Source organism: Excalfactoria chinensis, chromosome 32, assembly GCF_039878825.1.
Source record: "Excalfactoria chinensis isolate bCotChi1 chromosome 32, bCotChi1.hap2, whole genome shotgun sequence".
NCBI classification, from domain to species: domain Eukaryota; kingdom Metazoa; phylum Chordata; class Aves; order Galliformes; family Phasianidae; genus Excalfactoria; species Excalfactoria chinensis.
Genome location: NC_092856.1, coordinates 220,069 through 245,478, shown reverse-complemented (window position 1 = coordinate 245,478; position 25,410 = coordinate 220,069). Strand labels below are relative to the sequence as shown.

At 52.3% G+C, this 25,410-nt stretch overlaps 3 protein-coding genes across 3 annotated transcripts; all 3 read right to left on the bottom strand.

Annotated features, from left to right (window-relative positions):
* Nucleotides 1-637: 637 nt before the first annotated feature.
* Nucleotides 638-6,621, bottom strand: LOC140263667 (methanethiol oxidase-like). The gene is made up of 12 exons (XM_072358719.1): nucleotides 6,521-6,621; nucleotides 5,351-5,404; nucleotides 3,887-3,999; nucleotides 3,622-3,807; nucleotides 3,395-3,515; nucleotides 3,071-3,253; nucleotides 2,288-2,466; nucleotides 1,806-1,884; nucleotides 1,604-1,725; nucleotides 1,435-1,527; nucleotides 882-1,000; nucleotides 638-800 (listed from the first exon to the last, which is right to left on the bottom strand). The coding sequence occupies exons 1-12, from the start codon at nucleotides 6,585-6,587 to the stop codon at nucleotides 638-640; spliced, it is 1,479 nt and encodes a 492-aa protein (XP_072214820.1). The 5' UTR covers nucleotides 6,588-6,621.
* Nucleotides 6,622-8,728: 2,107 nt separating this feature from the next.
* LOC140263602 (methanethiol oxidase-like) lies at nucleotides 8,729-14,332 on the bottom strand. Its single transcript, XM_072358612.1, has 13 exons — nucleotides 14,260-14,332; nucleotides 13,498-13,611; nucleotides 12,917-12,963; nucleotides 12,316-12,444; nucleotides 11,578-11,763; nucleotides 11,009-11,129; nucleotides 10,240-10,422; nucleotides 9,888-10,066; nucleotides 9,678-9,756; nucleotides 9,449-9,570; nucleotides 9,262-9,354; nucleotides 9,006-9,124; nucleotides 8,729-8,891 (listed from the first exon to the last, which is right to left on the bottom strand). The coding sequence occupies exons 1-13, from the start codon at nucleotides 14,330-14,332 to the stop codon at nucleotides 8,729-8,731; spliced, it is 1,608 nt and encodes a 535-aa protein (XP_072214713.1).
* Nucleotides 14,333-19,724: 5,392 nt separating this feature from the next.
* LOC140263601 (methanethiol oxidase-like) lies at nucleotides 19,725-24,509 on the bottom strand. Its single transcript, XM_072358611.1, has 13 exons — nucleotides 24,410-24,509; nucleotides 23,660-23,773; nucleotides 23,070-23,123; nucleotides 22,805-22,917; nucleotides 22,429-22,623; nucleotides 21,757-21,877; nucleotides 21,235-21,417; nucleotides 20,883-21,061; nucleotides 20,673-20,751; nucleotides 20,444-20,565; nucleotides 20,257-20,349; nucleotides 20,001-20,119; nucleotides 19,725-19,887 (listed from the first exon to the last, which is right to left on the bottom strand). The coding sequence occupies exons 1-13, from the start codon at nucleotides 24,507-24,509 to the stop codon at nucleotides 19,725-19,727; spliced, it is 1,635 nt and encodes a 544-aa protein (XP_072214712.1).
* Between the last annotated feature and the right edge of the window lie 901 nt (nucleotides 24,510-25,410).

The following is a 25,410-nucleotide window of genomic DNA, read 5'->3' as shown; positions in this document are numbered from 1 at the left end:
ATGTGTGTGCACAGCACTGTGTGTACAGCAGTGTGTGCACAGCAATGTGTGTACAGCAGTGTGTGCAGCGTGTAGTGTGTGTGTGTGTGTGTGCAATGTGTGTGCACCAGGCATGCAGGCTAAGCCGGCAGTATGTGCATGCACACCAACAGGGCTCAGCTTTTGGGGTACAAACAGAGGTGAAGAAAAAGGCAGAGATGAGGGAGTGGGGTTGCAGAGGACTCTGCTTTATTGTGGGGCCCACAGCTGCATTCCCCCCCTAATCTGTTGGCAAGGGGGGACCTGAGAGCTGCAAGGTGGGCTGGGATGCAGGTGTGGGGTGAAGGATGTGGGATATGGGGTGCAAGATGCAAGATAGGGGATGTAAGACACGGGATGTAGGATGTGGGTGAGAGGTGCGGGGTGCAGGGTGAGAGATGTGGGGTGTGGGATATGGGATGCAGGGTGTAGGGTGCAAGATGCGAGATAGGGGATGTGGGCTGTGAGATGTAGGGTATGGGATACACTGTGTGGGGCACTGGAAGCTTCAGGTGGGCACAGCAGAGAACCTCCAGCTTCATCATCCCGCTGTGCCCTCAGCACTGGTGTGGGGCAGCACCCAGCAATGGGAGGTGGCTGCAGGCGGCCCTAAACGGCCCTAAACCCAGATGTCGGAGGTGCAGTCCCCGCCGGGGTAGCGCATCTCATGTGCCATGCAGGGCCCTCCTGGCTCCTTCCCAAAATCCACCAGGAAGTTGTGGTTGACGCTCAGACCGCCCTTCTCCGTGTCCACGTTGATCTGCAGCATGACGGAGCCGTCCCTGCGAGGGGCATTGGGGGTAAGGGGGTGTTAGGAGGCTCAGCCCCTAATATGGCAATGAGCGCCGCAGTCGGATGCCCACCTGATGAGGTCGGGGTAGAACTGCCGGTCCCAGGCGCTGTACAGCGACGTGGTGACGTAGAGCCGCTTCCCATCCAGGCTGAGCTGGATCATCTGAGGGCCCCCAGCCACCTTCTTGCCCTGCAGGAGGTGGAGGGGACATGCGGTGAGCAGCAGATGGTGGAGCAGAACCAGGGCGTCCTCCCTGCCCAACTGTGGTATTGTCCCATAGGACATGGTGGGGAATAACCAGGACCTCACCACGAGGCCGTGGTGTCATCCCATGGGTCGTGGTAAAGAACCGTGCCACCCAACTGCGGTGTCTTCCCTTGGGATGCGGTGGAGAACCACCAGAACCTCTCCACTTGGCCATGGGAAATGGTGGAGCAGAAGCAAGGGGGTCCTTGCCGCACAACCGTGCTGTTGTTCCATATGGAACAGCCTTGCCACCCAGCCATGATGTCATCTCATTGAACGCAGTGCACGCAGGAATTGGGTGCTCCCCATCCTTACCACCACAGCCCCACATAGTTGGAGGCTCAAGGTGGAGGTGGGAAGAGCAAAGTGGAGCTCACCTGGATGACAAAGGGCTCCGGCTGGCACTGCAGCTCCTCATCTTTGAGCACAACCACGGGCCCTCCCTTGGAGATGCTGCCTCCCACAAAGACCTGCAAGAGAGAGGTGACACCGTGGTGGCATGGGGACGGTCTCCCCAGGCAATGGGGAGAGCTGCTGCTGCCTCACCTGTCCCACCAGCCTGGGCCTGCGGGTGTCAGAGATGTCGTACTGGCGAACATCCCCATGTAACCAGTTACTGAAGTAGAGGAACTTGTCGTCCAGCGAGATGAGGATGTCGGTGATGAAGCCTTGGGGATGGCATGGCACAGTTGCACACGAGCAGCATGGAGGGCAGTGGGCACACAGTGGCTCATGGGGACACACTCACTTGGCATATCTGGGAGCAGCCAGCCCTCCACCTTCTTGCTGGGGACCTGGATCACCTTCTCAGCTGCCCAATCACCACGCTGCAGGACAGAGAACAGCCCCACAGGGCTCAGAGTGGGCAGGAGAAGACCCCGAGGTGGGGGACACCACGTGCACATCCAACATAAGGATGCAAAGCTCATGTCTAGCTCTATAGGGCTGGGACCTGAGGAGCTGGGACCTGAGGCAGGGCTATGGGGCTAGGGACCTGTTTGGCTTTCCAACTGGATTAACTGGTTTGATCAAAGAGGTTCTCCATACCAGGTTTGTTGTTGAACTCACTATAAACACTGAGAACATTGCTCGCGCTGTATAAATCCACAACAAAGGTTTTAATCCTCCAAATCCCATCATCCCAACATAAAGCACTGCTGGTCAGAACAGGTCCTGTGGCTGCATCCCGGATGGCGTCCCAGTGTGGGGCAGCACCCTCCCAACACGTACCTCTGTCTTGTAGAAGCGATGGATGGCGCTGCTGATGGTGCAGCCCACGAAGCCCTCGGCTGCATCGGGGTTGTGCAGGAAGCGAATCTCCAGTGGTGCCGCGTCCTCCCCCACGTCGATGGCCTGCACGTAGGTGTGGGTCGTCCAGTCCCAGACATTGAGGCGACGGCCGTAGCGCCCTGGGAGGGGGCAGGGGGTTCATAGGGGATGCTATGGGGAACGGGGCCACCGCAGATGTGCCATGGGCCCAGATGAGCCCCAGTGGTCCCCAGCGTAGATGACAGAATCATGGAGTTGCTAAGGTTGGGAAAAGCCTCCAAGATCACAAAGTGCAGCGGCCGCCCCGTCCCCATTCATAGAATCATTAAGGTGGGCAAAGACCTCCAAGAACATCAGCCCGTGGTGGACTTGATGGTTTTGACATGGTGGTCAACCTGCTACCTCCACTCCAACTAAACCATGGGCTGAAGAGCCACATCCACATCACTTGCACTGGGGTCCCACCAGGGAAGAACCTCTTTAGGAGAAGGCCTGAAGGGCAGGGACACCTCTAGGGATGTTGGGCTGATGTGGGGTTCATCCCTCATCCCTACTGGTGAAATCCAACCTGTGTTGCCTGTGTTTTAAACCTAAGTGAGCTCTGCGAATTCATGTGCAAGACAACAAGCAGGCTGTCTCAGTTTGCTCCATGTCTACTGAATTGGCAGAAGAGGGCTGAGATTTGGCCTCATGGCAGTGCTGCTCAGCACCTCTCCTGGAGTACTTCAAAAACAATTTCCTCACCTTTCTTCAGGTCGTTTGGGTTAAACCCATATCCCAGGCACTTTGGGATTCCCCACTCTGTGCTGATCAGGACGTTGTGGCGCGGTTGGTACCAGAAGTCGTAACCCATCGGCGGGTTCTTGTCACCCTTCTCCCAGTTCCCCTTGACGTCGAAGGTCTCTCCATCCAACAGAATAAAGCCACCTGGAGCAAAACCAAACATGTCTTGGTGGTGAGGAAACCACCTGGGCGAACCGTGTGTTCTAAGACAACAAAGTATGGAGTGAGGTGTTGCAGAGATCTTGGGATAGTGCTGGATGTGGGACCCCTCGCCCAGCCCCCTACCTTTCCCATTGCCGGCCGGGTCTCCCAGCGTGCTGATCATCACCTCACCACTGCCCAGGCAGTGGGAGGTGTGCGGGTAGCCCAGGTCACACTGCCAGAAGACGTCCTCTGGATTGACAACCTGCAGGATTTCACAAGTACCAGCAGCTCCTCCATGAGCTGTTCCTGGTTATGTGGCACTCACTGGGCTCACGGGGCTGGTGGTCCCAACATCGCCTCCTAAGTACCTTGAAGAGCCTGGGAGCTCGCGGGTCGGTTCCCACATCCACCACGTAGATGCGGGAGGAGATCAGGCTGGGGAGGATCAGGCGGTTCCTCTTCTTGGTGGTGTCCCCAAAGCAGCTGCTGCAGGTGTTCCAGCCTGAGTGGTGCAGCTCATCCCCCAGGTTGGGCATGGGCAGGCGGTGGATCACCTGTGAAGCCCCAGTCCCACTCACACCTGGAGGGTTGGTCACTGCCACCCATTCAGCATTGAGGTGAAGTGTTTGGTACCTGGCTGTAGTGTGGAGATTTGGGGTCAACATCCACAGTGGCCAGAAAGTCGGGTTTGCCCCTGCCGGTGTTCCTGTAGATGCAGGGCACGTATATAATCTCCTCCCGCGGACCTTTCAAGATGGAAACATTGGTTGCATCAGCATCAGCAGGAACAGCCGGATTCCCACATCCCTGGGGCTGCCCTGGGGGAGTTGGGCTCATTGGGTTTGGGGTATCCTCCCTATGGATTGCCATGGCCCTGGGTCACCCCACCAGTCTCATGAACCAAAGCATGCTGCGTTCTCAGACATAGGATCTGATTTTTGGGTGGTGCTGTGTGGAGCCAGGAGTTGGACTCGATGATCCTTCCAACTTGGGTGCCTTCCAACTTGGGATATTCTATGGGATCCCTTCCAGCTCAAGGTGTTCTACGATTTCCATCAAGCCTTGAAAATACATGAGAAGTGGAAAGGTGGAACTCTCGCCAGGCTGAAGCCAATGGCACAAAGATCTTGCTGAACAGTGACAGCCCTGCCGGGTTCTGGTTCCCGAACAGAGCATGGTGACTGCATCTGGGGACCCACAGCAACCCATCCCCACCACCTCCTCACCCTGAAGGGGTGGTACCCCGTGTCAAAAAGTGCTGACAAAGCAAAGCAAAGCGAAGGGGAGGAACTGGTCTGAGAAATGCTGAGGAGGAGGAAGAGGTGAAAAACAGGGGGAGGTGACCTGAGAACCTGGGGCTGATCCAAAGCAGCAATAGCTGCTACCTTTTCAACGCCGTGCCTTTATCAGCCCCTTATCGGTCTTTAAATACTCAGTCTTTCACTGTTGTTTGCTTTGCTGAAAGATATTTCAGGGATGGGAGTCACGGAGCAGCACCAAACTCCAGGACTGAGGTTTTAGAGCTGTGCTTGCGAAGCGCTGGGGAAGAGGATTAAGGGAGGGGCTGCAGCAGGTGATGCTATCCTTGAGCTCTTCACATGAGAGCACAGATTTCTGGCAGTGCAGCCAGAAGGATTTCCAGGCAAATTGCCCAAGCAAACAGCCTGGGAGGGTGGATTTTACTGCGGGAGGTTCTGGGCAGGCACCAGGAGCAGAGCATGACGTCGTGTTCTGGAGGGCATCTGGAAAAGCCGGAATTCGCCCCCAGCCTTCTCCACTCCCTGCAGATCTGAGTGGGTCAGATCCAGGTTGTGGGGCTGCAGCAGCACCGTTCCCTCTGGGAAACTCATTTGGTTCTGCCCTGCGAAGCATCGGGTAGCTTTGTGCAGGTTGTGACCCATTGCAAGCTATTCTGAACTCTGTAAAGTTCTGACACCATGATGCAAGTGAGGCTTGGCCCCGGACAAATGCTTCCCTGACACCTACTGGGAGCCTCCTCCGTGGACGGAGCTCATTTATCTTCTTGAAAGCATTGCTCTCATCTTCACCAACAGCCAGCACAGGGCTGGTCCCCAAAGTCCCACGCAGTGCACTCACCTTTCATTGCGTCCAGGGGAGAGGCGTAGCCAGGACCGCATGATCCACACTGAGCTGCATTGGGAACAAGAAGGAATGGAAAGGAGATGGCAGGGAGAGATTTGAAAGCCCTTTTGGCAAAGGCTGAATGCCTCATTGTAGCCACTGTGATCTGAGAGAATCCCCTGTGGCAGTGGGACCACATCAGCCCCAGGCTAGGAAGGTGATGGCCCTCCAGCACCCACTAATAAGATCTCTAAAGATGAGGATGGGTGTCCAGAGCAAACCAGGATGCCTACATGCACCCAAAGAAGTCCCCAGACCCACCACCTCCAAAAGGATCCCTCCAAGAGGCATTAAAGATCAGGTGGACCGGGTGCTGAGCACCTGTTGGAGCTGTGGGTGTCCCTGTTCACTGTGGGAGATTGGACTGTCCAGCCTTTAAAGGTACCTTCCAACTCAAACGATTCTGTGACCTTAATGATCATCCATGGAACCATGGTTTGGTTGGGTTGGAAGGGTCCTTAAAGGTCAACCATGGAATGATTGGATTGGAAGGGTCCTTACAGATCATCCTTAGAACCATAGAAGAGGTTTGGGTGGACGGGACCTTGTCCCTGTTCATCACAGCAGGGTGAGACCAGATGGCCTTTAAAAGCCCCTTCCAACTCAAAGGATTCTGTGATCCTTTGTTTTTTTTCTTCCCCGTTTATGATGTCAAGCCTGAGGAAGAGGGAGAAAACCTACATCAAACTTCACAACTCAGCTTTGCTGACTCAGTTTCTTGTTTGCTTTTGAAGGTTTTCTCCTTGAGGACATCATGTTCTGTGGGCAGCACAGGGCATGGAGCCTCTGCTCCTTACCCAGAGCATCGTGGAGCCACCCCTTTTCCCTTCCCCTGCAGAAAATACCCCACCAAACCCAAACTTTGCATTGAGGGCTCCCTGCCAAGGCATGGCACTGTGTGTTACAAAAGTGGGAATAAGCGGATGAAAAGCAGTCAGAACTCTTTTAATTATCGGTATGCCTAAACGCTACCTGGCAGAGGAGAAAAGGAACCCTCTCTAGGCTGAGAAAACACCATGCTCATCCCCACGTGTGAAAAGCTTTCAGGGTGTCCAGGAGCAGAACATCCAGGAGGAGATTTGGAGGACTGCAAAGCAGCCCTGCATACATGGAGAGGTCACTTACCAGAGCTGGAGGCTGTGCTGGATGTCATCTTCTGGTGGGCAATGGAAGGAGATGAATCTCTCTGCATGCTGCTGCCTGGAACACGTCGGTGAGGAGATGCGTCTCTGCGGGGCTCCAATATATAGGGAGAGCAATAGAGAGAGGGCTGGTGTGAAAAGGACACTGAGGGAGGATCCCCACGCCCCAGGGTGTGGGAGGCACCGGGGCAGAGCTGGAAATGTGTGGGGAGGTATTTCAGAACTCCTCTCCTCCCACGGATGGAGGGCAAATGGTGATGGCTGAACTCCACAGTGCTCACACTGAGAACCCAATGGGGATTTGGGGCACAGGGAGAAATGGGGCAGCCCCACTCCTGTGGGCTCATCCTGGAAGTGCTGTCAGGAGCTTCCCCATGCAGTGCCCCCAGTGAGGTGTGGGTGAGAGCTGACGCTCCTGACCACAGAAATAACTTAATGAGGTTGCAGATATTAATCACCAAGTGAAAATTAAAAGTGAGGACTGGGTTTCCTATAATTGCAGGGTGAGTGCTTGCCATGTGATGGCGGATGGGAGAAGCAATGCAGCTGGTTTCCTTGTGGCACATCCAACGTCTGCTGCTACCTTGAGCACAGATTCACCTGCGGGTTCTTGTCCTGCTATCTGCACCCATCCCAGGGGTGGAACTTGGATACAAAACTCATTTCCACCAAAAAATTGGCATCAAAAAATCCCACCTCCACCTGCTGGGGCTCAACTGATTGCATTGGGTGCTTGAAACCATGACGAGAGCTGTAGGGCCATGAGGGGCTGTTGCACATGAGGAGCTGTAGGGCATGAGGAGATATGGTACCATAAGGAACCCCGTGCCACCATGCCACCTACCCTCAGCTCCTCTGCTCTGGGACAAATAAACCAAGCAGCCAGAACTTCCAGAACTCCTGCACACCTCATTTTGGTGGCTTACTTTCCTCCCAGGACCATTAAGGGTGCAATAACTTTAACTATGGGAAGTGTGAGGGAAGTCAATGAAGTCAAGATCTTCTAAGAACATGAAAGGCTAAAAATTAGAACTCTTTATACTCTTTAATTCTTGCAGGCTCCAAACTAATTATGGCTGCAAGTTGTGCCTTTGTAGAGACTGGAGGCAAATGGAATTAATGGGAACATGGGTGGGTGTGCAGAAGAGCTTCTGCAGAGCATCCCTGGGGCAGTGGTTGCTGTCCTGAACAACAGGAAGGCTTGCATTGCAAGGTAGGGATTTGGCATCAGCAGGTAAGGCTCCACAAAGCGCATGGGAAGCAGGGGATGGTCTACAGCTCTTGTAACCACATCTCTCTGTGTAGAGAAACTCCAAGCTCATTTCTTGGAGTGAAAGAGAGAATTCTATTCTGAAGTTGAAAGGGGCTGAGCTCGTTTTTGTCAAAACCAAGAGGGAGTACAGAGTAATGCAAGTGAAAACCCAACCAGGCACATAACAGACGTGACTCCATTGGAATAACTATGTGTGTTCCTTCAATCCTTTCTAAAGTAAACCCTAGGAAATCCAGGACATTGCTTTGGGTGATAACAGCGCTACACATTCCATAGGGAAATTTCTCCTGGTTGAGGCAGAAAAGGGACTGCCAACATGCTTTGCTCTGAAACAGAAAGGGCTTCCATGAATTAAGACATGAAGACTGAGGTGATGCAAAGAAGAGCTTTATTTATGTTTGAAGCAGAACACACGAAAGCCAGCATCAGGAATCAGGCATCCCTTTCTGATTGAAGCACTTCACACTCCTTCAGCGATACAACACCTCCTGGCCCAGGCACTGGCATGTGCCAGGGACTTCCATGTGCCCCTGTGCCAGGAAGGAGCACCCAGCAACAGACATGGCTGAAAAGCAGCAACTCGGACAACGTGGGCACTTCAACTTCTGTGGCCTTCATCAGCTAGTGTGAGCAAACTCTGAATCGTAACAGAGAGCTCAGCAGCCTCCAGCTGGCTCTGTATGGCACGGCGAGGATGCAAATACTGACTGAAAGGAGCTGTGTGTTGTGCACAGCTCTGAGTCTGAGCAAGGATCTGAGCTGTGCACTGGGAAGCACAGCCAGGGACTTGTGTGCATAGAAACTGGCTGAAGAAATGTAGATTCCAGCAAGGAATGGGACCCCCAACCCAATCACCCTACGCTCTGTTTAATGGCTGCTCTACAGACCAGAGAGAAGAAGGGAGCCGTCCCATGGCGCCTAGGCTGAGATGTCGGAGGTGGAATCTCCGCAAGGGAAGCGGATGTCGTGGGCAAGGCAAGGCCCGTTGGGTTCCTTTCCAAAATCCACCAGGAAGTTCTTGTTCACTGTCAGGCCTCCCTTCTCCGTGTCCACATCGATCAGCAGCATGGCAGACCCTTCCCTGCAAGGGGCGATGGAGCAGCATTGCAGACAAGAGCAGCGCTGTGTGTCCTTTCCCATTCCCACCCACGAGGGTACCCCAAAGGGACCCTTTTTCCCCAAAGAGGTTCCTTACTTGACCACGTCCGGGTAGAACTGCTTGTCCCAGGTGCTGTAGAAGGAGTTGGTGATGTACAGCCTCTTGCCATCCACACTGAGCTGGATCTTAGCAGGGCCGCCGTACACCCTCTTGCACTGGAGGCACAACAGAGAGCAGTGACATTGCTGGCTCCTTCCTTTCAGCAGATGAGCAAAAGCAGGAGCAGCAAAACGGAGAGCAGAGCAGAGCCCAAGTGCAGAGGACGCCGTGGGGCAGAGCCTGCAGCGCTCACCTTGATCACCAAGGGCTCTGGCTGGCACTTCAGCTCTTCATCTCTGCACACCGTCACAGGCCCGCCTCGCAGGATGCTGCCTCCCACAAACACCTGCAGGCAAGGCAAGGGGATGTGTAACACCTGACCTAACCACAACCACCCACAGCCACGGAACCAGGAGTGCAGCCTCCTGGCCCTGCCTCACCTGTCCCACCAGCCGGGGCTTGCAGGTCCTGGAGATCTCGTACTGGCGGATGTCCCCGTGCAGCCAGTTGCTGACGTACAGGTACTTGTCGTCCAGGGAGATGACCAGGTCGGTGGGGAAGGCTGGCAGGGTAGAGAAGAAAGATCTGTGGGTGAGGCAGCATCCCCAGAAGGCATCGTTCACGGCTCAGTGCGCCGGGAGGAAATGGGGAGCAGCACGGAGGGCTCACCTGGCATCTTGGGCAGAATCCATCCCGACACGTCCTTGGCTGGTATCTTGATGGCCTCCTCCACTGCCCAGCTGTCTCTCTGCCCAAGAAACACATTGCTGACACCAACAGCAAGGTTGGCATTCCTTGCTCTCAGCTGCCAGCCCTCCATCAGGGGACTCTCAGGTGGTCCCAGAGCTGTGGCTCCAGGGCTGCAGGCCCAGCACTTGCCTCGCACTTGTAGAAGCGGTAGATGATGCCGCTGAGGGCACAGCTGACGTAGCCCTCGGCAGCATCGGGGTTGTGGAGGAACTTAACGCTCAGGGGCAACGAGTCCTCCCCCAGGTCGAAGCACTGCGTGAGGGTCCGGCAGGACAGATTCCACACATTCAGGCGGCGCCCGAAGACCCCTGAGGTGGAAGAGATGTGAGTCATGAGGGGAGGGCAGACCTGGAGATGGTTGATGCATACACATGCTCTGCCTGTCCCCTCTCTGCAGCTCCCACCCATACAGTGAGAATGTCTGCATCCTCCCATGAGCCTGCTGAGCTGTGGCCCAGCGCCTTCAACCCCGTTCCCTCACCTTTCTTCAGGTCATCTGGGTTAAATCCTCGTCCCGCAATCCTTGGGACCATCCCGGCGGTGCTAATGAGAACGTTGTGGCGTGGCTGGTACCAGAAGTCATAGCCTGTTGGTGGGATCTCGCACTCGTGTTCCCAGTTGCCCTTCAGCTCAAAGGTCTCTCCATCCAGCACAATAAATCCACCTGTGGCCCCAGAGGGAAACACAACAGATCAGTTCTAAATGCTGTGTATCTATGGTGTATTTCTGTGACTCCAAAGACTTGGTTCCTCTTGATACCTGAGATACTCAGCTACACAGACTCTACATACCTGAGATACTCAGCTACACAGACTCTACATTGTCTTGTTTTACACAAGACCATTTGCAGTACAGCTTTCCATCTGTTCTATGAAGAATTTTCAGGTCCAATAATTTGTCCCAGCTTCAGATCACAATTCTTTGCTTTAGTGTGTACACAGTGACCAAATTAACTACGTCGTCTCTCTCCCCATCTCCCCTTTCTCAAACAGGTGTGGATGAACCTATTGCCTGAACATCCGACTGCCTTAATCTGCAGAGGGCAGCTATTCCTCTGCACTTGTCTTCATTTCCCCATGCTGCATGGCATGCTTGTGGGTGACTATGGGGCTCATAGCTGCAATGAAATACTTGAAGTTCTCAACAGTTAACTCACATTTGTTGTTTGAAACTCTGGAATTCTGTAGTTTGTATGCCTCTTAATTTTGTAAGAGTAATCACGTTATTGGAATGATCAGGAGAAAAAGTACCTTTTCCATGGCCAGCTGCATCCCCCATGTTGGCGATCAGAATGTCACCATTGGGCAGACTGTGAACTACACTAAGGTGGCCCTTGTTGCACTTCCAGAAGACGTCCACTGGCTCAATCATCTGAAAAACAAGGAGACTCAGTTATAAACCTCTGCCTGATCAGCTCATTTCTACTTTTTGGAGTGAAAAAGGCAGAGCCTTTTACCATCTGAGGCTTCTGAATACACCAGACCCTTGGAAAGGAGTGGAGAGGCCACTGAGCTCTCCTATACATGGGCCACATTGATGGAGCACTATCCAATGGGTAAGAGCTTGTTTGTCCACCTCACTATGAGGGGTATTGGTATGGGGTGTGTGATATGATCTCCAGTTACTGGACACTCCCTGAATGCAACAGGGAGTAAAGTGATGATGGGAGTCTTCTTTGGTCTGATAGAGAGAGCTGAGAGGGAAACTTGTCCCAGCTCTGTAAAATGGAGAGGGGTAGGAGAAGAAGAGAGGACCTTCTCCATCTTTGTTACTCCAGAAGAACCAACTCACAACCCATTTGAAACAACCCCAGATATACCTTACATACTGTGGGAGCCCGGCACTGCGTGCCCACATCCACCACGTAAATACGGGAAGAAATCAAACAGGGGAGGATCAGCTTGTTCTTTTTCGTTGTGATATTGTCAAAGCAGACTTTGCCAGCACTCCACCCTGAACAATGCAGCTCGTCTTTGAGGTTGGGCATGGGCAGACGGTGGATCACCTGGGTAGCCAAAGGTAGAGGCAGGGTTTAGTCGGGGAGATGGGCAGAAAAAAGTACCTTCATGCAATCAGCATCATGGAATTGGAAAGGTCAAAGCTTTAAAGTAAGGAATCGTTTCATAGTAGTGCAATAGATGTGGTCAATCTGCCATAGCAGCCATCAGAGACAGGTAGGCACTGATTTCCCATTGGGATGTCAGCAGACAGGTTGGGGCAGTGCATAACAGAACATCTCTGAAACTGCAGTGCACCAGAAACATGCTGAAACCTGCAGAAGTGCTGAGAACCCCAAACCACGTGGGTCACTGGTGGCCATCTTTCCTGATGAAGAGCCACTGACAGGATATTCTACTCAAAGCCTCACTTAATATCACCAGGATGTGCTGGAAGTGAGATATGAAGTGAGTCACAGCTGCTGTGTGCACAGAGATGGGGATGGTTCAGCACGAGACAGACACACAGGGGACAGAACAATGGCGGAAATGCCGTGGATCCGGAAGGACAGAGCCAGCAGTGACCATCAGGCCAAGAAAAGAGTCTGGGGCACAGGTACCTGGCAGTAATGCGGAGATCTGGGGTTGAGATCGATGGTGGCCAGGGTGTCAGGTTGGTTGATGCAAGTTTCTCGGTAAGTACATGTCACGTATGCAAGCTCTTCCTTAGGAGCTAGGTTTGTGGAACACTAGTGTTAGAACATGCTATGAAATAACAATAAAGGCAAATAAAAGCTTCAGGAGATTCCCAGGACAAACAAGGAACAGGTTGCTTGGAGAGGTGGTGGTGCCCCCTCCCTGGAGATACCAAAATCAGGTGGGACATGACTCAGAGTAACCAGTGGAGCTGTGGGTATCCACGTTCATTACAGGTTGGGATAAGATGACCTTTGAAGGTCCTTCCAACTAAAAAAATTCTACGATTCTGTGATTCTAAGCTTAATTTTCTGCTGCCGTGACTGGAACAGAGGTAAAAAACAACACAAGTGGATCACTGTATAGCTGCAGTATTCTCCTTTCAGGAAAGGTTTCGGTATATGTAGTTAATTAATGTTGGTCTCTGAAAGACACAGGCTTGATCATTGTCCATCCTGAAGCTAAGACAGAGCTCTTTCACAAACACCTACCTTCAGGACATGCCTGATGGGACCTGGATTGCACCACATCTGGGCAGCTGGGGTACTGGTAGCACTGAACTCTGCATCTGTCTGAAGTGAGAAAAAGAAAAGAACAAAATTGGGAAACATCCATATCCTTCGGTGGTGCCTATTCAGAAGACTCTGTTCCTTTCAGTGGACTTCTCCCACCCTGGCTCCCTTCAAGGACTCCACGACCAGCCTCTCCATTTGTGGTGGCCCCAACAGATCTCAGGTACAGGAGAGGAATCCTCCCCCAGGTGCCACTGGGCACCATGGAATCATTAAGACTGGAAAAGACCACTGAGACCATTAAGTCCAACCTCTGACCCATCACTTCCATGCCCATTAAACCATGACCATGGGGTATCACACATTAGAGCTCTTCTCCATTCCCCTCTGCATCTCACACTTGTCCCGGGTTCATCAGCAGCGATGGAGAGAGAACTGACATGGAGAATCATGTCAGCATTGAAGCACTAGCAAGGAAAACTCCGGCTTCTCTTGTAGCTGTATCATAGATCCCAGAGCCAAATGGAAATGGATTTTCAAAGCACAGAGGGGTCCCTGGAAACAGTTCTAGGGAGGCTGCAGAGCATTCCTTACCCATGCTGAAGGCCTTCTGGTTGACTCTCACCAAGACGGAGGTGCTGGAGCTGGAGGAGCTGCTTGCTGTCTGCCTGGCTGGAGTGGATGTGTAGTGGCAGGGCTCTGAGGGGCCTTATATACACGGCAGAGGGGTGGGGGGCACTGAGCAAGCTGCCAAAGGAGGAGCAAATGCTCCCAAGCGTTGGGAGGTGCCAAACCAGCGCTGTGGCTTGTTTCCGCCTTGCTACCCAGCAATCTAGAGGAAAAATCTGCTGCTCCATGCAGGTCCTTTCCTCAAGCACAAGCCACGCTATCAGATTGTGGGGCCCTGCTCATCTCCAGTGGGACTTGGCCAGGCTCTGCTGGCCTCCATGGACCATGCAGGACATCACTAATTAACGCTGTCCCCCATCCTGGAGTTCTTGACATATCAGTGTGCAAAGCTTGCAAATTCCACATGAGGGATGAGAAGCCCAGCTAGATAATTGCTCCCATCAGCTGCTGTTGGAAATTACGAGCCTTGAGCTCAGCAAGGCCACAGAAATCTGGACCCTGACACATGTCACGTCTCTGTCTGAGGGTTGAGATGAAGCCTGAAGCTCTGGGGCAATCCAGCATAATGTATCAGTTCTGCAGCAGCAGCCTCTTCCTCTCTATACATCTCTGAAGCAGACCAATGCCATGGAAAATGAATGGCAGAGGTGTCTCCGTGTCCACTTGCTCTGAGGGACAGGCATTGGCCAGTCTGCTTCAGCACTTTGTCCAGGAGAATCTACTCACCTTGCCCTCCACGCCACTGCTCAGCTCCCTGGGGACCATGGACAGGGACCTGGTCCCTATGATGGACACCCATGTCTATCTGGAGAAAAGCCTTCCATCAGTCCAGTGTGAGTGGGCTCCCAAAGTCCATCCCAACCTGACCTGTCATTGTCCCTGGTCAAGATACGGACACTTAAAAGACAAGCTGTCAATGGGACACGGCCAAGCTGTGCTGTCAGTGAACCTTTGGGTCCCATGGAGGCATCAACTCTGCAAAGTGCCTGGCACTGGTGATGCTGCATGACCTGCAAAGGGGACTGGAGTGCTTGAGATACCCCCAGGAAGCGCAGAGTCCTCCACTGAAGGGACTGTGATGTTGGAGAGGAGCAGTTTAGAAGGAAGGGGCCTTCCTGAGCTCATTCTGCTGATCAGAAGACAAACTGAAACAGGAAGAGAATACCAAGTGTTGTGGAACGTGAACAAGTGTCATATCTTGAGGAAGAACTCCTCAATCAGTGAGCAAATTACATGGGATGTGTAATTGCTCCACGTAGGAATGCAGAAATATCTGACAGCCATTAAAGAAACCCCAGGGAGATCCCTATCAGAAGAGAGGACAACTGCACCCATCTCGCCCAGACTCTCATTAATGCTCTCTGGTTTCAGAACTGGTCTCTAAACACATGACAGCTGGGCAGGCAGCAGCCGAACACTCGGCCTTTTCTGGAAGAGAGGAGCATCAAACTGCCATTGCTAACAGGTTTGTGGGAGAACTCATGATCTGTTTGGCCAAAATCCATCTCAGCATTGTCACTGCTATGGACAGAGGTGGAAGAAGGATTGTGACCAACAGCAGCTGGACCCTTCCAGTCAAGATGTCAGTGGATGCTTGTTGCTGCCAAGCTAATCCCGGGTGTATTAGGTTTTGCTGTCACAATGTGCATGCCTCACTGCACCTTCTTCTTGCATCTGCACAACTGCTAATTAGAAAGATCATTAGTCTTCTACGCGTTAATAAAGTTTGCTGGTCATCCCATTTGGCTTTCCTTGGTGACGTCTTTGGCATCCCTCACAAAACCAAGCTGTGGGGTGTAGAATTTTCTAATTAAAGCTGATAGGAGGAAGGGGAAAAGCAGGCTCAGCAACACCAATGAGCAAGAAAGCGATGGTTAGCAAGAGCAGCATCGGCGTGAGCTGTTATTGAACCAAGAAAAGCTCCCTGTGGCCAGCACTGATGGCAAGCCGCAACATGGAGAGCAATCGGGGCTTCTCAGGACAGCCCACAGCGAGATGGCAGCTGCTTCCCTCCTCTTGCCCATCACTTCCTACCCTGATAAGGAAGAACATGCTGTAATTTGGATAATGGGCAATGGGAGGTGATGCAATCTGGTGCACCACCAGCACAGCACACTGAGGGTGTTGGGAGGAGACCTTGCTTCACCAAGGACATTGGGCTGCTCAGAGCACCTCCAACCTCCAAGAACTCCTCCAACGATGGGAGCCCTCTCCAATCCTCCTCCAGCTCTCCAGGGTGGGTGTTCTCCCCCTTCCCATTCCTACCCACATTTCAGCAGGGCCTGACATTTCATCAGCACTGAGGCACAAAGGAATCACTGCAATGTGTGGAATGAGTGGTCCCAATTCTCCTAACAGCAGAGAATGAGAAACAGATGGAACTGGGGGATTTTTGACTCAAACTGACAGACATCCTCACCTGAAACCTTCACTGGTGTGAGGGAAAATGTGCAACAACTGAGAAATACAAAATTGTACCGCTGCTGGGAAGGAAGGTGACAAAATGACATCATCATGCTGACATTTGTCTTTTATTCACAGGCATAAGCCAATGGAGGAACTGCTCTTTCTCAGGATGATCACTGGAGGAAGACACAAAGTGCACCTCCAGGAAAGAAGCCGCTGTCGCAAGCAAGGCAGCCCCAATGAGTTTCTTCTAAACTCCACCAATCTCCTCTGCAAAAGAAGAAAACTGTCTTGTGGACAAAGGAACTGCATCCAAATGTGCCACTTTACCATTCTTTCTGTATCCAGGCTGAGGTCTCTTTTTAATGATTGTATTTTAGGGTTGAGTCTCAGTTTCACATTTGCCTACAGAAGAACTGAGGGGATAATTAAAACAACTTCTTCCTCATTAACTTCTTCCTCTTTATCTTCCAAAAGCTCCCAGTCTCATTCCCTTCCCAGGATCATGTCACCCCAGCCACACCACACACAGCCCCGGAGTTTGTTCTTGTCTCCATGGCATGAAATCAGGGCAAAATTATACTCAGAAGTATCGGCTTGTTCTTTTCCTTAATGACACATCATCCAAACATGTAATGTCTCTCTTTCACCCCGAAGTGATGACGCCCATCTGTCAGGTCAGACAGGCATTGGAGCACATGGGTGAGTCCTATTTCACGCAGAGAGAAAGGGGAGCTCAATGCACGCGGTCCCTTACGATGCCCTGGGGATGCAGTGAGGCGAACACTGCCCTCATTGCTTCTCTTGGAGCACTGCTGCAGCTGGGAGTGGTGCTGGGATCAAAGCTGAGGGCTGATGGTGTGTTCAGCAACTGGATTGCACAGCTTGTGCCAATGAGCACCTGAACAGCACTGACCCAAATGAGATGGCCAGAAAGGGTCTGCCTGCAGTTGGAGATGGGACTAAGCACTGTGGTGACTCTGAGTCTGGTCAGGTTGATGGTTGGACTTGATGACCATGAGGGTCTTTTCCAACATAATGATTATGACTCTGATCCTATGACAAGTTCACAGAGCTTGGAAGCATGCTAGGTGCACAGCCCTCAAGACAAAATAAATCAGGAGTTGTTTTTTTCTGGCAGTCACTCATCTGATCTACTGGAAACAGCCAACTCCAAGTGACTTGGAGCAGGCAGGCTTATGCAAGGCCAATATCCACCATGATGGCTGGAGGGATGGGACAGAGAGCTCTGAGCAGAACTGCATGGACAGTGAGATCACTCTTTCTCACTACAGCCCATGGCTACAACTTGACAAACCCATCAAAAACCCACATCCTTAGGCTGTGAGTTCAGGCATGGGGTAATGAGAACTTCAGGCTGCCACCAAATGACCCCACGGGACACCGGGCACCAAGGGATGGTGAGTCACCTCTTGGCCATGCAGCTTTCTGCTGGATCACCTCGTTGGCACCAGAGGACATCAGAGGAGAGACAGCAGTGTGTGGATGGGAAATGGATGAGGAGGACCTTCTGCTCTTCATGGCGCATAGACTGCACTGCACAACTCTGTGTCTCTACCTGAAGAACTGCATTCACAGCTGAGCTGTTTACCTGAATATTCCAGGTCCCACTCCAAGGAATCAATTCACACTTCTCTGTGCTCATCCTATGTGGAAGCAAATTATCCATCAGTGACTCGTCCATTTATGAGTAAATCAACCTCCTTTTCAACCCTCTACAATGTCCATGTTTTCTCTGCACGGTTCTCTAAGAAATGCATTGTCATCGCAGTAGCCAGGTGGTTACATTTGCATCCTCATCTCCCTGGAAATGGTCCTTAGTGAAGGGTGCATCAGAGAAAAGGACTGAGGGCAGGATGGAGCACTCGCACTGATTGTGTGGTCACAGTGATGTGTCAGGACATTCCTTTCCCTCGTAGTCTTCAATCTACATGTTTTTTCTTAACCAGGAGCACCAGTGACTGTTGCAGTACAAACATGCCCATGGCTGTTCACGTAACTCCATCCTCAGCTGAGGTTGTGCCCACAAAACAAAGCGTTTTGTGATGTTGAAATGCTCGGGTGCATCTTCCAGCCAACCACAAGAGGGGACAGAGAAAGTATCCAACCTCAGCACCCAGCTCCACCAACACCCAGCACATCCACACTCCTGCAATGCTCCATGTTCCACCTTCCTCAGGTTGACTCATGCATGTTCCCACGTTCACCAGACACATTAGTCAGGACCCAAAGCCTTGGGAACAGGCCCATACCTGAAGCACAATGTCCACATCCACTGCACCCAATGATGTGTCCTACATGAGGTCCACCACCTGAAACTCAGGATCTCATCTCATCTCATTCTCTCCCGTTGATGAGAGAAGAACCCAGCTAAGAGGACGAGTTCTTCCAGAACTCCTGCACACTTCATTTTGGAGGCTTACTTTCCTCCCAGGACCATTAAGGGTACAATAACTTTGACCATGGGAAATGTGGAGGAAGTCAATGAAGTTGTGTTCTTCCAAGAACATGAAAGGCTGAAACTTAGAAGCATGCTCTTTATTACTCTAATTTTTGCAGTCTCCAAACTAATTATGGCTGCAAATTGTGCCTTTGTAGAGAGACCGGAGGCAAATGGGACTAATGAAAACATGGGTGAGTGTGCAGAAGAGCTTCTGCAGAGCATCCCTGGGGCAGTGGTTGTTGTTTTGCACAACAGGAAGGCTTGCATTGCAAGGCAGGGCTTTGGCATCAGCGGGTAAGGCTCCACAAAGCACATGGGAAGCAGGGGATGGTCTACAGCTCTGATAACCACATCTCTCTGTGGAGAGAAACTCCAAGCTCATTTCTTGGAGTGAAAGAGAGAATTCTATTCTGAAGTTGGAAGGTGCTGAGCTCATCTTTGCCCATACCACAGAAGGAGTGCAGAGTAATGCAAGTGAAAACCCAACTTCACATTGCCTTAGGTTTGTTGAACCACTCAGCCCTCACAACATCAGCATGCCAGGCACAAAACAGACGTGACTCCATTGGAATAACTACATGTGGTCTCTCAATCTTTTCTAAATTAAACGGTAGGATATTCAAGACACTGATTGGAGTGACAACAGCGCTACACATTCCTTAGAGAAGTCACTCCTAGCTGAAGCAGGAAAGCGACTGCCAACATGCTTTGCTCTGAAACAGAAAGGGCTTCCATGAATTAAGACATGAAGACTGAGGTGATGCAAAGAAGAGTTTTATTTATGTTTGAAGCAGAACACATGAAAACCAGCATCAGGAATCAGGCATCCCTTTCTGATTGAAGCACTTCACACTCCTTCAGCGATACAACACCTCCTGGCCCAGGCACTGGCATGTGCCAGGGACTTCCATGTGCCCCTGTGCCAGGAAGGAGCACCCAGCAACAGACATGGCTGAAAAGCAGCAACTCGGACAACGTGGGCACTTCAACTTCTGTGGCCTTCATCAGCTAGTGTGAGCAAACTCTGAATCGTAACAGAGAGCTCAGCAGCCTCCAGCTGGCTCTGTATGGCACGGCGAGGATGCAAATGTTGACTGAAAGGAGCTGTGTGTTGTGCACGGCTCTGAGTCTGAGCAAGGATCTGAGCTGTGCACTGGGAAGCACAGCCAGGGACTTGTGTGCATAGAAAGCAAAGGCTGCCTGGACTGGCTGCAGAAATGTAGATTCCAGCAAGGAATGGGACCCCCAACCCAATCACCCTACACTCTGTTTAATGGCTGCTCTACAGACCAGAGAGAAGAAGGGAGCCGTCCCATGGCACCTAGGCTGAGATGTCGGAGGTGGAATCTCCGCAAGGGAAGCGAATGTCGTGGGCAAGGCAAGGCCCGTTGGGTTCCTTTCCAAAATCCACCAGGAAGTTCTTGTTCACTGTCAGGCCTCCCTTCTCCGTGTCCACATCGATCAGCAGCATGGCAGAGCCTTCCCTGCGAGGGGCGATGGAGCAGCATTGCAGACAAGAGCAGCGCTGTGTGTCCTTTCCCATTCCCACCCACGAGGGCAGCCAAAAGGGACCCTTTTTCCCCCAGAGGTTCCTTACTTGACCACGTCCGGGTAGAACTGCTTGTCCCAGGTGCTGTAGAAGGAGTTGGTGATGTACAGCCTCTTGCCATCCACGCTGAGCTGGATCTTAGCAGGGCCGCCGTACACCCTCTTGCACTGGAGGCACAACAGAGAGCAGTGACATTGCTGGCTCCTTCCTTTCAGCAGATGCGCAAAAGCAGGAGCAGCAAAACGGAGAGCAGAGCAGAGCCCAAGTGCAGAGGACGCCGTGGGGCAGAGCCTGCAGCACTCACCTTGATCACCAAGGGCTCTGGCTGGCACTTCAGCTCTTCATCTCTGCACACCGTCACGGGCCCACCTCGCAGGATGCTGCCTCCCACAAACACCTGCAGGCAAGGCAAGGGGATGTGTAACACCTGACCTAACCACAACCACCCACAGCCACGGAACCAGGAGTGCAGCCTCCTGGCCCTGCCTCACCTGTCCCACCAGCCGGGGCTTGCAGGTCCTGGAGATCTCGTACTGGCGGATGTCCCCGTGCAGCCAGTTGCTGACGTACAGGTACTTGTCATCCAGGGAGATGACCAGGTCGGTGGGGAAGGCTGGCAGGGCAGAGAAGAAAGATCCGTGGGTGAGGCAGCATCCCCAGAAGGCATCCTGCACGGCTCAGTGCGCCAGGAGGAAATGGGGAGCAGCACGGAGGGCTCACCTGGCATCTTGGGCAGAATCCATCCCGACACGTCCTTGGCTGGTATCTTGATGGCCTCCTCCACCGCCCAGCTGTCTCTCTGTCCAAGAAACACATTGCTGACACCAACAGCAAGGCTGGCATTCCTTGCTCTCAGCTGTCAGCCCTCCATCAGGGGACTCTCAGGTGGTCCCAGAGCTGTGGCTCCAGGGCTGCAGGCCCAGCACTTGCCTCGCACTTGTAGAAGCGGTAGATGATGCCGCTGAGGGCACAGCTGACGTAGCCCTCGGCAGCATCGGGGTTGTGGAGGAACTTAACACTCAGGGGCAACGAGTCCTCCCCCAGGTCGAAGCACTGCGTGAGGGTCCGGCAGGACAGATTCCACACGTTCAGGCGGCGCCCGAAGACCCCTGAGGTGGAAGAGATGTGAGTCATGAGGGGAGGGCAGCCCTGGAGATGGTTGATGCATACACATGCTCTGCCTGTCCCCTCTCTGCAGCTCCCACCCATACAGTGAGAACGTCTGCATCCTCCCATGAGCCTGCTGAGCTGTGGCCCAGCGCCTGCAACCCCGTTCCCTCACCTTTCTTCAGGTCATCTGGGTTAAATCCTCGTCCCGCAATCCTTGGGACCATCCCGGCGGTGCTAATGAGAACGTTGTGGCGTGGCTGGTACCAGAAGTCATAGCCCGTTGGGGGGATCTCGCACTCGTGTTCCCAGTTGCCCTTCAGCTCAAAGGTCTCTCCATCCAGCACAATAAATCCACCTGTGGCCCCAGAGGTAAACACAACAGATCACTTCTAAATGCTGTGGACCTGTGGTGTATTTCTGTGGCTCCAATGACCAAGCTCCTCTGGATACTTTCTGCTTTGAGATTCCTAGCTGCACACTCTGCAGCTTCTTGTTTTACATAAGTCCATGTGTAGTTCCGCTTTCCACCTGAGCTATACTGAATTTTCAGGTCCAAAAATTTATCACACTTTCAGATCTCAATTCTTTACTTCAGTGTGCATGCAGTGACCACGTTACCCACAATGGCTGAGCTCACCAGATATTCTTCCTCCCCGCCAGAACTATTCCCAGCCTTCTTATGTCATGGCAGTACCTTTCCCATGGCCAGCTGCATCTCCCATGTTGGCAATGAGAATGTCACCGTTGGGCAGGCTGCGAGGTACGCTAAGGTGTCCCTTGTTGCACTTCCAGAAGACATCCACTGGCTCAATCATCTGGAAGAAGCAGACATGCACACAGATAAGTCTCTTGGTTGATCAGTTCGTTTCACACTACATGACAGAGCCCTGCTTTGTTGGAGCTGTCTGCAAAGGCCTGGTGATTGCAGGAGCTTTCCTACAAAGATGATAGACCTACTATGTTGTCTTCATCCTTGGAAAGAAGAAGAGAAGCTACTGATTTCCTCTTTATATGGACAACATGGATAGAACAACACACAACTTGCATGGGCTCATTTGTCCATCCCACTGAGAGAGGTAGGGGCTAAATATGGGGTGTGTGACCTGACCTCCAGTTACTGGATACTCCCTGAATGCAACAGGCAGAGAGAAGGGAAGAAAATGATGGGAGCCTTCTTCAGTCTAACAAGGAGAGATTTGAGAGGGAACCATGACCCACGTCTTCAAAGCCAAGGAAAAAGTGAACCTGGTCACTAAAACCAGGGAAGGGGAAGGAGAAGAAAAGGAGAGAACCTTCTTCCCTCTGTACCACCACAGAAGCACCAGTTCCCAACTCCTTCCCAAAAACTAGTCTGTGAACCCCATACCTTACACACTGTGGGAGCCCGGCACTGCGTGCCCACATCCACCACGTAAATACGGGAAGAAATCAGACCAGGGAGGATCAGCTTGTTCTTTTTCGTTGTGACATTGTCAAAGCAGATGCTGCCAGAGCAGCCAGCGCTCCATCCTGAACAATGCAGCTCGTCTTTGAGGTTGGGCATGGGCAGGCGATGGATCACCTGGGCAGCCAAAGGTAGAGTCAGGGATTAGTCAGGGAGATGGGCAGAAAAAGGTACCTTCATGCAATCAGCATCTTGGAATTGGAAAGGTCAAAGCTTTAAAGTAAGGAATCGTTTCAAAGTAGCGCAATAGATGTGGTCAGTCTGCCATAGCAGCCATCAGAGACAGGTCGGTGCTGACCTGGCAGTAATATGGAGATCTGGGGTTGAGATCGATGGTGGCCAAGAAGTCAGGTTGGTCAATGCCTGTTTCTCGGTAAGTACATGTCACGTATGCAACCTCCTCTCTAGGAGCTAAGTACATGGAGATCTTGTGTTAGAACATGCTATGAAATAACAATGGAGGCAATTAAAAGCTTCAGGGGACTCTCAGTTAAAGACAGAAGCAAAGGCAGAGCTCCTTTGCAAAGACTCACCTTCAGGAGGACATGCCTGGTAGGACCTGCATTGCACTGTATCTGGGCAGCTGGGGTACTGGTAGCACTGAACTCTGCATCTGTCTGAAATGAGAAAAAGAAAAGAACAAATTGGGAAACATCCATATCCTTCAGTGGTGCCTATTCAGAAGACTCTGTTCCTTGCAGTGAACTTCTCCCACCCTGGCTCCCTTCAAGGACTCCATGACCAGCGTTTCCGTTTATGGTGGCCCTGACAAATCTCAGGTACAGGAAAGGAATCCTCCCCCAGGTGCCACTGGGCACCATGGAATCATTAAGACTGGAAAAGATCACTGAGACCATCAAGTCCAACCTCTGACCCATCACTTCCATGCGCATTAAACCATGACCATGGGGTATCACAGATTAGAGCACTACTCCGTTCCCCTCTGCATCCCACGCTTGTCCCGGGTTCATCAGCAGCAATGGAGAGAGAACTGACATGGAGAACCATGTCAGTGTTGAAGCTCTAGAAAGGAAAATAACTCCAGCTTCTCCTGTAGCTGTATCATAGATCCCAGAGCCAAATGGAAATGGATTTTCGAAGCACAGAGAGGCCCCTGGAAACAGTTCTAGGGAGGCTGCAGAGCGTTCCTTACCCATGCTGAAGGCCTTCTGGTTGACTCTCACCAAGACGGAGGTGCTGGAGCTGGAGGAGCTGCTTGCTGTCTGCCTGACTGGAGTGGATGTGTAGTGGCAGGACTCTGAGGGGCCTTATATACACGGCAGAGGGGTGGGGGGCACTGAGCAAGCTGCCAAAGGAGGAGCAAACGCTCCCAAGCGTTGGGAGGTGCCAGACCAGTGCTGTGGCTTGTTTCCGCCTTGCTACCCAGCAATCTAGAGGAAAAATCTGCTGCTCCATGCAGGTCCTTTCCTCAAGCACAAGCCACGCTATCAGATTGTGGGGCCCTGCTCATCTCCAGTGGGACTTGGCCAGGCTCTGCTGGCCTCCATGGACCGTGCAGGACATCACTAATTAACGCTGTCCCCCATCGTGGAGTTCTTGACATATCAGTGTGCAAAGCTTGCAGATTCCACATGAGGGATGAGAAGCCCAGCTAGATAATTGCTCCCATCAGCAGCTGTTGGAAATTATGAGCCTTGAGCTCAGCAAGGCCACAGAAATCTGGACCCTGACACATGTCACGTCTCTGTCTGAGGGCTGAGATGAAGCCATGAAGCTCTGGGGCAATCTAACACCTTGAGCAGATCCAGGGTCAGTGACTCCATCCTTTCCCTGGGCTGTCTGTACCAACACATCGCCCCTCTTTCAGAGCAGTTTTTCCTAATATGAAACCTGGACCTATCCTGGTGCAACTTGAGGTCATCGTCTCTTGTCCTGTCATTACCTGGGGACAGAGTCTGACCCCAGTGGGATGATCGACTCCTGCTCCTGCTGGCTGTGCTATGGCTGATATAAGCCCAGATGCCCTTGGCATCCTTGGCCATGTGAGTGCAATGCTGGCTCATCTTCAGCCAGCTGTCAGCTAACACCCCCAGGTCATTCTCCTCTGTGCTGCTTTCATACACTCTGCTCCTATCCCATACTGATGCACGGGGCTGTTGCTTTACAAATGCAGGGGCAAAGGCTCAAGACTTGGACCTGGCTTGCTATGGTCATTGTTGGCCTTGATGGCATGAACACAGCCCTTCACAAGAAGCTGCTGCTCCATCAGAGGCAGTTTCAGGGGTCAGTTGCGTCCCCTGACAGCATGCTTTTGCTGCATGCCTCACAGCACCTTCTTCTTGCATCTGCACAACTGCTAATTAGAAAGATCATTAGTCTTCTACGCGTTAATAAAGTTTGCTGGTCATCCCATTTGGCTTTCCTTGGTGACGTCTTTGGCATCCCTCACAAAACCAAGCTGTGGGGTGTAGAATTTTCTAATTAAAGCTGATAGGAGGAAGGGGAAAAGCAGGCTCAGCAACACCAATGAGCAAGAAAGCGATGGTTAGCGAGAGCACCATCGGCGTGAGCTGTTATTGAACCAAGAAAAGCTCCCTGTGGCCAGCACTGATGGCAAGCCACATCTTGGAGAGCAATCGGGGCTTCTCAGGACAGCCCACAGCGAGATGGCAGCTGCTTCCCTCCTCCTGCCCATCACTTCCTACCCTGATAAGGAAGAACATGCTGTAATTTGGATAATGGGCAATGGGAGGTGATGCAATCTGGCGCACCACCGGCACAGCACACTGAGGGTGTTGGGAGGAGACCTTGCTTCACCAAGGACATTGGGCTGCTCAGAGCACCTCCAACCTCCAAGAACTCCTCCAACGACGGGAGCCCTCTCCAAACCTCCTCCAGCTCTCCAGGGTGGGTGTTCTCCCCTTCCCACCTGGCTCAACCTGC

Coding starts and splice junctions, on each gene's coding strand:
- LOC140263667 (XM_072358719.1), bottom strand. CDS start 6,587: ATGCAGAGAGATTCATCTCCTTCCATTGCCCACCAGAAGATGACATCC. Junction 1,726..1,805: donor GCTGCTCCCAGATATGCCAA/GTGAGTGTGTCC, acceptor GCCATCCCCAAG/GCTTCATCACCGACATCCTC. Junction 1,001..1,434: donor CGGAGCCCTTTGTCATCCAG/GTGAGCTCCACT, acceptor CACCTCCTGCAG/GGCAAGAAGGTGGCTGGGGG.
- LOC140263602 (XM_072358612.1), bottom strand. CDS start 14,332: ATGGGTGTCCATCATAGGGACCAGGTCCCTGTCCATGGTCCCCAGGGA. Junction 10,067..10,239: donor CCCAGATGACCTGAAGAAAG/GTGAGGGAACGG, acceptor CTTCCACCTCAG/GGGTCTTCGGGCGCCGCCTG. Junction 9,355..9,448: donor AGCCCCGGCTGGTGGGACAG/GTGAGGCAGGGC, acceptor CCTTGCCTGCAG/GTGTTTGTGGGAGGCAGCAT.
- LOC140263601 (XM_072358611.1), bottom strand. CDS start 24,509: ATGGCCAAGGATGCCAAGGGCATCTGGGCTTATATCAGCCATAGCACA. Junction 23,124..23,659: donor CCAGAAGGCCTTCAGCATGG/GTAAGGAACGCT, acceptor TTCTCATTTCAG/ACAGATGCAGAGTTCAGTGC. Junction 20,120..20,256: donor CAGAGCCCTTGGTGATCAAG/GTGAGTGCTGCA, acceptor TTGTGCCTCCAG/TGCAAGAGGGTGTACGGCGG.